A 10,934-nucleotide genomic window follows, 5' to 3' on the forward strand; every position below is an offset into this window, starting at 1 on the left:
CCGTATTACTGTGGGCTAACCGGTTAACAATGCAGGGTTTTAGCCCATTACCTGTCTGTGATAGCTGGAGCGAATACAATTTGTTTTGTGTGTGTGTGTGTGTGTGTGAAGAGGAGCTTTATTAAAGAAACTACCGATTACAAATTGTAGGGTAAACAATAACCCAAGCGGCTAAAAGCTGATACAAAATGTAGGAAGGAGGATAAGAATAAAATCCAAAAGGATCTCTGTAAGTGTTTCATTCCCTGAGCAGAAGATCCGTGTAGTGATTCCCTTCGCGAAGATTGCAATTTGACATTTGAAAGAGAAAAGAAAGCCTAAACATATTAGTAACAAAATAAACAAGCTCCCTAATTGATACATTAAAATGCAATGTTAACAATCTCTTAATTGAGACCTCTAGAAATGTTGACTTTGAACACCACGTCATCCCTCTTAATCAGCTCAAAGACACAAACATCTCCTTCTTTCAAAGTATTCTCCTTCATAAATGCAGACCAACCAGCAGAGAGCTTATATGATGTCCGTGGATAAACTAGCAACTTCACGGGCCATGATCGATTTGCAACTTGGAGCATCACAGTGCGTGTAGTTCTTATATACTTCTTGATAAAGCCACTAGGCACATTCTGTGTAAATAAGATACTTAATCAGAAAGAAACCCCATTTGTATTAAAAAAAAAAAAAAACAGTTTTGAGGCAACAATATTATATTTTATGTTCATTGCAGTGCAAGACAGTCATAGGTATGCAAATGATTTGATTCTATTGTTCATAATGACGCTACATTCTATTGTTTATGGTACTCTCAAAATATTCTATAACTTTTCTCTACCTAAGGTAATATTGATTTGGTCTTCACAAGCTTGCAATCCATCTAACCAACAATAGCTTGAGGTCACTACTCATCCATATTCTTTTGTAAAAACTAATTTTCATTCTTTTCCATAGGAAGTTAATCATTGATAGAGACATATAGGGGGGTAATTTACTGTATGTACATTTAAAAACATAGCTTTACGGAAATGTTGTTAATGACCCTACCATATGTGCACACTTCAGAAGAGCTGAGGTTATATGGACCTTAATGAGAGGATTCTCCGAGATGACTTTCCTGGCAGCTTCAAGGGCTAAATAAGCACGTGAAGATGTGCAATCTTCACGTATCAACTGTTTCGGCTTGCCTGCATTGAATAAACCAAAAATGAGTAATTACATTATTTTCTGACATCATGAGAACTCTGTTCTCAAAGGCTTGCAATGTTTTACTTCCCATAAAACTCACACAATTCCTCCCAAAATTAGCTCAATTTTAATTTAAGCTTCTCTTTGATTCAACTCCTTTGGCTCTCCCATGAGCTGACCACGGAAAAATAATAAAATACATGCAGAAATGTCTAAGGCATTGACTTCAATCACTTAAAATATTTCTCACCTGGAGACAGGCTGCAATTTGCATCTTCAGCCACTCGGAAGATGTTAACTATAAATGAAACATCAATTCCTTTAATAAACTCAAAGATGCAAACATCACATACTTCCAATTTATTGTCTCGTGAGAATGCTCTCCAACCACTAGTGAGTTCGGCTATTAGATGCCTACCAACTGTCCTGAAAATGTACTTAACAGGCCAAGTAATCCATTCAGGAAACCGAAGGAAAACATCAAGACACTTCTCTTCAAGATATTTCTTGGCAAATGTGTGTGGTATATGCTGCTCCCCAAGAAAGATAAAATAAAAAACGAATAAGAGAAGAAATGTATAATACAAAGATGGGTAAAGGGAATTCTACGGATTATGATCTGTAAAGGAAGCATCTCTGCAACATGGTGTGCTCTAACTAATCTATGCAAATTGAAGTGAAAAGAGTTCAAATGGTCAAAACTCGAATATTTTCAGCTGAAAGCTTACCAAATTACATATGCCAAAAACATATGATGTTTGCATGATAACCATGAAACTAGGATTTCCTGATTTCAAAGCACTAGCAGTCTCAAGAGCTCTAGATCCTCCATTAGCTGTTAAGTTTTGCGTCTCCCCAGGAACCTTAGCTTTCAACCAAATAGTATCAACCGTTACACCAATTTGTCTCCTATAAAATTTTACAGATAAAACTAACACTCACCATATTCAATCTAAAGATCTACAACCAAAATCTCAATGGCCTTCTCAACTCCTCCTTCAAATATCAAAATAACATACCCAGAAGTTAAAACAATATTCCATACACATCTGGTTGTTTCCACTATGTAGTCCATCATATTCCTCACTCTCAAAAGCTATCATCACATTTGGGCATTCTCAACTCTCCTCTCCATATATCAAAATCCCAACGTAGCCCAGAACCAAAATATATCTGAAGTCTAGACTGCAAATTAAAAATAAAAAAAAAATAAAAAAACTCACCATAGTACATTCTATCAAAGTGTGGAGTCTTTCCAAGATTTGTTCCAGCAGTTCTTTTCAATTTATGCCGACTAGCTTCAGATGAACCTATAAGCAATCAACTTTTTAAATGTATTAATACCCATTCAAATTATTCAAAACCAAAAATGGAAGAAAGGCAATTAGTTGAGAATAATATGTGCTAACTAACATAACACTAACCGCCTGCTTCAATTTTCTTGAGGCCAACTTCTGAACGCTTTCGCTTGCCAATACGGGTGGGTCTGCTACAAGTCAGCTCTGTTTCAGAATCTTCTTCCAAATTCACAAATGGAATAGGCTTACCAATAGGTGCAGCTTCTTCCTTCTTGCATCCAGTTTTACTGAATATCTTAACTTCAAACAAAGAACTTCTACTGAATTTAAAAATTAGGAAATCCCCAAATTCCAGAGAATGATCACTTGCAAAACATTGCCATCCATTCTTAAAACACAAGCGCCTGTTAGTTTGTTCCAGTCCCACATGCCAAAACTTTCCAGTCTGATCTTTAAGAATGGCCCTCTTTGGTATAGTTCCATTGAAGTGCTTGATAAAAGCTTGAGGTATAGACTGCAATATGAAATAGATTGAGTTTTCATCAGATATCAAGCGGTCTTGTCTTCAAAACACTGCATAGTGCAATGATATTTTATTCCTATCTGGTGAATCATGGTGTAATACTTAACATTTTTCCTTGAACACATGTAGTGTATAGGATAAATATAGCCTAGATGAGAAGAGCAATGACCTGCCTACGTTCTAGAAAGAATCAATTATACCCAAATGGAATCTATGGCTGATCAAATTCAAAACATGTAAAAAGAAATATCAAAAGTACTGTGAGTTTCAGTATTATTTTTTTGTCACAAAATTCTTGACGTGCCTTTGGATTAGCATTTTTTTTTTCATTGATTTATTTGTTTATATACAGTTTTCTAAAATCTTCTCATTTCTTTTTCCAAGTACAACCATACTAGACAACTTTCAACAAATAAGTTTTTCAGAAAAAAAACAAATAATAATAATAAAACTATTCCAAACAAACATGCTAATATTATGGATGAGTAGCACTTGCCAGAGAAATAAAAATCAAAACCAAAACTTCCGTATAAAAAATTAATAAAAATCAAAAGCTCTTTTTTTTTTTTTTGCCGAATTTTAAAAGTTCTAATGGGTCTCAGAATTTTCCTTCGGACAGTTCTCACCATGTTATATAATAAGCTTATATGCAAATATGGGTGGAGGGAACGGGAGACTAAGGACTTCAATGCTCTTATAAGATCTTAATACTTTGCAGAAATACATACAATGCTCCCATAACATTTTACCCCACCAAAACCTGCTACTGTTTTGTACAAATACATACAATGATGGCTGATACAATGATCAATGATGAAATAGGAACAATAAAAACAGATGCTTCAACGAAATATTTTAAGTAAAATAGAGTAAGCATTATGGGAACAATATCGAGAAAGAGAGAGAGTACTATTTCATGAGAGCAAGTATTTGGGAGGAAAATTTTGAAGAACTCAGGGTTGTCTTCCGAGAAAGAGGGCTGTCTCTGTCTCTGTCTCTGTTTGCGAGGCCTCACCATTGTTTTTTAGTATTTTATTTTATTTTTTGTTTTCGAAGTGAGGTCGTGTGAATTTGTTTGTCTTTTAATAGTGTTTGAAGCTGCGTCAACCCTAATAGGACAGACATAGGGGGCGGATTTTGGCAAAAAGTCAATCTTCCCGAACTTCTGGGTTTACTTTAGCACAACTTGCTTATTTGTCGAACAGTGATCGAAGTACAAAATAATAATAGTGATTTAAATCAGATTTATAACATATTATATAACTAGAATACAATTATAAAATAACTTAATTTTAGATTATAAATATAAAAAGGTCTAATTTTTGTAGTTGTAAGTTGGAGATTATAAATAGCGGACACTAGACACATATAACTAATGTAGGATAAACATTCTTATTTTTTTGTACTTTAAGTTGGTTGACTCAAATGTAAATCATATAATATAATCACAAATTGGCACTTAAAGGAGGATTATTAAGTTTATATAATATTTTTACAATAAATTCTAGATGATAAAGTTATTATTGGTTCTAATTTAAATCAACCACTTATATTATTTTTTTACCCATCAATAACAGTTAGGTTTAAATTTGAACCCTTTCTCAAAAAAAAAAAAAAAAAAGGTTTAAATTTGAACCCACCCTAGAATCAATTGGGAATTGATGTTTATGGTAATTGGAAAGTTTAGTTTAGAGCCCATAGTTGATTGTGTAGTGGATTTATTGCTTAATGTTGATTAAACCAATTATATGATCACAATTCTATAATATAAACCACAAACATAACAATTCATCAAATAACCACAAACATAACAATTCATCAAATCTGTAATTGAAGCAATAAAATACCACAATTAAGGCGAGTGAAAATTTGATGGAGAACAACTCCAAAAGAAAAATCACTACATGAGTAACGTAACACAACTAAGACTATCCACCATATCTATGAGAATGAGTTTAGAACAAAACTTTTTTTACCTAGACTCTATAACATAGTAGATAAACTCACTATTGCAACCCTCAACCCTAGAAACTTTAAAACTCTAAAATTCTCGTACTAGACCTTTCCACAAACGAACTATTTGTGTCAAAAACTAAAACCTCTAACGGACTCCAAGGCACATCCTCAGGTTTGAAATTTTGAATAGGAGAAAAGTCATTGGGATAACTAGTTCTATGATTTCACAATCTTGATCACACATTGAAATATACAATAGCAAAATATTTACTTCTATTCTCATTTAGAGGCTACAGTTTCTATTTGGTTTGCTCCAAGTCTCTCTTGCTCTCTCTATGTTACACAAATTTAGAGCCCTTATATAAGAAAAGTACAAAGTTGATTCCATAAGAGAATCAATGTTTTCTTCAAAGATTTTTTTTTTTTTTTTTAAAGAAAAAAAAAACAATACTTGTTTTAGTATATGAGTTTCTCACATGTAAATAATTTTGGTTTGTAAAAATAATGAGTTGTTTTAGCAGTTTCTATCCATCAACATTTAGGGCACGTTTGGTATAATTGTTTAAACAACAGTTTTTGATGTTTAAACACTGAAAACTATGAGTCACTACCGCGCACCCTTGGTGCGGTGATCACTCTATAAGTATAAGTGCTTGTGAGATGTAGGGGGCAAGGGCCAGGGTTCAAGTTTTTAGGAAGAAGTTTCACACATATACACTTAGATTAGATTAAAATAAAAATTCTATCTTGTGAAAAAAAAAAAAAAAAAAAAAAAAATGTATGTCTTGAGTCAGCCATGGGGGTTGATCTATGGGTTTAGAGAGAGAAGTTGTAAAACTAAGATGAGATGAGATGTAGAGACTGAGATGAGAGACAAGTTGGGTTTTGGAAACAACACTCATATCACTGTTTGAATAACTGAGATGAGATATAAAGACTGTGGCTTCTTGTAAATGTATTTTGGGATCTTGTACATGTATTTATAATTTTGTACAAATTACAATTCTTTTTGAATATCCAAATAACAATTGATTTAAATTTGAGATAGCAGATAATTGTTTAACTTAGCTTGCAATTTCTTCTAATAGAGTTTGATCTAATCTGCATTTTCTTTTAATAGAGTTTGATCTGGGTAGGTATGTTCTTGTGCTTCATCTTTATCTGCAGTTGGGGATAAGGATGAGGCTGTCTTGATTATGTCCATGGTTTTGCTACTGGTATCTTTTGTTTTTCGTTTTTTGTTTTTTGTTTTTTTTTTTTCTCACCCCCTCCCAATTGGTCTGGAATTTGGATGAATGTTTTTTGTGCTTTTTAAAAATGAGATGCACTTTTGTGACAATTTCGTTAGTCACTTAACGATTATGCTAACAGATGGTTCTATTTGCAACACACACAAAGTTTAAAAAGTAAATTGGCTAAAACAAAAGTTTGAGGGGAGTAATGGCCACTACTTCAAAGTTTAAGGGGCCTCCAAGAATTTTCCCTTTTTTTGGGGACCCATAGGTTTTTTTTTTTTTTTTTTTTTTTTNTCTTAAAATTGTTTTTTTTTTCTCTCTCGTCTCTCCATAGGTCTTAGGTGATATAATTGGATGATTTTAATGCTCACTAGTGTCTGTGACATGAGTATTCTGTTAGTTTATTAACATCAAACTAACTAAAGTATTAATTTGGCACATATGTAAAGTTGAAGGAGTAAATTGACTAAAATAAAAGTTTAGGGGTGTAATAGCCACTATGTTAGAGTTTAGAGGGTGTCAAGACATTTTTCCCAACAAATATATATATATATATATATGTTTGTTAAGATATTTTAGTTAAGAGTGTTTGGGATTTTTAGTCACAATTCTCAATTTAAATTGTTTAAACACTGTATTTTGAGATCACATCCATAGCAATTTTCAATATTTGAGTAACAATGTTCAATAGTATTATTGTAAATATTTTAAAATTCATGGGACCCACATCTGACATTACATAAAAAGCTAAAAACCTTATTTTTCTCTCATCTCTTTTCTCCAATATCACTGTTTTTAAGAGAAATAAGCTTAGGGATTTTCAGCGTGCTAAGTGTGGTGTCAAATTGGGGATAGAGACTTTAGATCAATGGGGGCACCTAACTTTTTTTTTTTTTATATATAAAAAAAAAAAAATATATATATATATATATATATAATAGAGATATATAGGATTTAAATTTTGGACAAAAAAAATATAATTGGCCCCTATAAAGTTGGAATAAAAAATTTAAAAATAAAATAAAATAGACATATAGTCTATGACCGACAACCCATCCCATAATATAGAATCGCATTTACTTAAAAAATCCAAAGTATTTGTTAAGTCTCTTATAATTGGATAAAACATTTAGGAGTTCAAACTTTAGCTACACCAAAAACCAATTGAGTTGACATGAAATGGATCACGAAAGAAAATGTATTTGATGAATGAATGAATATCTTAGCATAATAATAAAAATCAATTATCATAGAGCAGATGTCATAAGTTAAAATTTTATCATATTTATAAATTTTTTAAAAAAATTGAAGTATTATTGATATCAAGTTATTTATCAAGTAATTTGTTCTTAATATTCAACTATTGTGCCTTTTTTTAATTTGTCATTTATTGGGCACACTTTGGCTATTGGTCATTTGGGACTTAAAGTTAAAAGTTTGGAACTTTAGGATTTTGGTACTATTGTGTTACTCTGACGCCAACTAAATGATTTATTTGAAATCAATATATATATATATATATATAAAAGCAGAGACCTCATGCCAAGTGACGCTCTAATTTTGAATTTATCATTTTTTACCTCTTTCATTAAGTTTTTTTTACAGTTACCTAAAAATTCACATTAACTTATTTTACTGTTATCTCATTAATATCTTATTAATTGTCTAAACTTGCACCACACCTTTCTCTATTCTTCATGTCTTTTAGTATATCCATTGTTTTAGTATTTTAGACCTCACGCGGGAGTGTATGAGGTCCTGCCAAGTGGCGCTCTAATTTTGCATTTAGCATTTTTTTACTTCTTTCATTAAATTTATTTTACTGTTACCCAAAAATTCTCATTAACTTATTTAACTGCTGTCTCATTAATATCTCATTAATTGCTTAAGCTTACACCACACTTTTATCTATTCTTCGTGTCTTTTAGCATACCCATTGTTTTAGTATTTTTAAAACAAAAAACAAAATAAAATAAGTAAGAACTAATAGTAATAACAAATCAGATAAATAAAAGACCTAAGACTAACAAAACATTTGAAAGAGAGAGAAAGAAGAATCTGAGAGGTCACCACCTCCATTATACTGGCCTCCCACCAACATCAAGACGTCGAAACCCCTACGGGTAATTTTTTTTTTCTTTTTTCTTTTTAAATTAAGGGCTTAAATATGATTTAGGTTTAGGTAATTTGGTTGGATAGTTTTTGTTTTGAGTATATAAGTAGAGAGAATATTTCATTAATTGACTAAGCTTACATCGCACATTTCTCTATTCTTCGTATCTTTTAGCATACCCACCATTTTAGTATTTTTTAAAAAAGCAAAAAAATAATAATAATTAAGGACTAATAGTAATAACTAACCAAATAAGGCCCTAAAGAGAAATAGAGAGAGGCAAAAATGTTGCAGATTGTTAAATAAAACACAATGTTTCACTATATATTACCAAAATAAAAGACCTAAGGCTGACAAAACAATTGAAAGAGAGAGAAAGAGGAATCTAAGAGGTCAGCACCTCTGTTATACAAGCCTCCCACTACTATCAAGACGCCAAAACCCCTACAGGTAATTTTTTTTTTCTTTCTTCTTTTTAAAATTAGGGGCTTAAATATGATTTAGGTTTGGATAATTTGGTTGGATAGTTTTTGTTTTAGGTATATAAGTAGAGAGAATATTTGGTGCGCAATGTAAAACCATATTCTACCATGGTTTAATTTTAAATCATCTATAAGATACAATTATTATATTACTTTGAGTTTTGAAATTGTGTATTTTAATAACATTCCAAACATGTTATAATACTAATTTTCAGGGAAAAATTTAATTAAAAAAATATTTTTGTAATATTCAATAATGTTTATACCTTCGGCAACGGTTTTTATAACTGCTCCTACATGGAACCTATAGTAGTAGTTGTTTTTTGCTGCAATAACTAATTTATAACAAAGTGTATGAATGGGAGAACTGTTTTTATTTTATTTTATAGAAGTGTTGTATAAAACTATTGTTAAAGAATATCTAGTAGTAATTCACAAAACCACTGTTAAAAATAATTCATGCTAGAAATAAGGAAAAGGAATACTAACATTTTTAATTTTGTTTGGCAATGGTTTATAGAACTGCTACTAAAGAATCTATAGCAGCAGTTACATAACCGCTGGTGTAAATAATTAATTCCAAAAGGAAGGCCCTATGTACTAGCGGTTTTTTAATTCTCTAGCAACAATTCTATGAATTACTGCTAAATAATCTATAGCAGTAGTTACATAACCGTTGGTACAAATAATTAATTCCAAAAGGAAGGGCCATGTGTACTAGTAGTTTTTAATTCTCTAGCAGCTGTTCATAGAACTGTTACTAAAGAATCTATAGCAGCAATTACACAACCGTTGGTATAAATAATTAATTCCAAAAGTAAGGCAGTGTGTACTAGTGGTTTTTAATTCTCTAGCAGCAGTTCAAAGATGTTTTCTATACTAGTGATTCCTAAAACCGCTGCTATAACCTATAGTGATCTATAGCGACGGGAACTTAAAAGCGGTTATTCAAGTTGTAGCAAGGGTTTAGAAAACCGTTGGTATAGACTTATCTAACTTTTAGCAGCAATTTTTAACAGTTTTAGTAGTGGTTACAACCACTGCTAAAAATCAAGTTTTTTTGTAGTGTCCACACTCTAAATAATAATTATTATCTTAAATATTTATAATCCACTAAATAATATAAAATTTACAAAAGAAAAAAGAAGTGAAAAAAAAAATTTACCAAGTATTTGATTTCTAGAAAATAAAGTACCATATAAAAAGAAAAAGATAAAAATAAATCACTCAACAGTCCACACTCTAAATACTAATTACTATCTTAAATATTTATAATCCACTTAATAATATAAAATTTACAAAAGAAAAAAAAAAGGTGAAAAAAATACCCAATACTTGATTTCTTGAAAGTAAAGTACTATACAAAAAAAAAAAAAAAAGATTAACATAAATCACTTCACAATCCAAACTCTAAATACTAATGACCATCTATTATCAACTTAATAATATAAAAATGACCCAAAAAAAAATTACCCAGTACTTTATTTCTTGAAAGCAAAGTATCATACAAAAAGAAAGAAAAAAAAAGATAAAGATAAATCACTCCACAGTCTACACTCTATATACTAATTACTATCTTAAATATTTGTAATCTACTTAATAATATAAAATTTATAAAAGAAAAAAAAAAAAGAGAAAAAAATAATTTACCATGTACTTATTTCTAGAAAATAAAGTACCATACAAAAAGAAAAAGAAAAAGAAAAATCACTCCACGGTCCACACTACAAATACTAATTACTATCTTAAATATTTATAATCTACTTAACAATATAAAATTTACAAAAGAAAAAAAAAAGTGACAAAAAAGTTTACCTAATACTTGATTTATTGAAAGTAAAGTACCATACAAAAAGAAAAAAAAAAAAAAGATAAATCACTTTGCGGTCCACACTCTAAAAACTAATTACTACCTTAAATATTTATAATTCACTTAATAATTAAAATTTTAAAAAGAAAAAAAAGTGAAAAAAAAATTACCTAGTACTTAATTTCTTAAAAGTAAAGTACCATAGAAAAAGAAAAAAAAAGATAAAGATAAATCACTCTACAGTCCACACTCTAAATACTAATAATTATCTTAAATATTTATAATATACTTAATAATATAAAATTTACAGAAAAAAAAAAAAGTGAAAAAAA

The 10,934-nt window shown here is 30.4% G+C and overlaps 1 protein-coding gene across 1 annotated transcript; it reads right to left on the reverse strand.

The window, feature by feature from the left end:
* Window positions 1-209: 209 nt before the first annotated feature.
* LOC112038046 (putative B3 domain-containing protein At5g66980) lies at window positions 210-4,086 on the reverse strand. The gene is made up of 5 exons (XM_024070855.2): window positions 3,917-4,086; window positions 2,610-2,997; window positions 2,409-2,495; window positions 1,045-1,184; window positions 210-629 (listed from the first exon to the last, which is right to left on the reverse strand). The coding sequence occupies exons 1-5, from the start codon at window positions 4,022-4,024 to the stop codon at window positions 387-389; spliced, it is 966 nt and encodes a 321-aa protein (XP_023926623.1). The 5' UTR covers window positions 4,025-4,086; the 3' UTR covers window positions 210-386.
* Window positions 4,087-10,934: the final 6,848 nt, after the last annotated feature.

Source organism: Quercus suber, unplaced genomic scaffold, assembly GCF_002906115.3.
Source record: "Quercus suber isolate HL8 unplaced genomic scaffold, Cork oak 2.0 scaffold_166, whole genome shotgun sequence".
NCBI lineage: Eukaryota > Viridiplantae > Streptophyta > Magnoliopsida > Fagales > Fagaceae > Quercus > Quercus suber.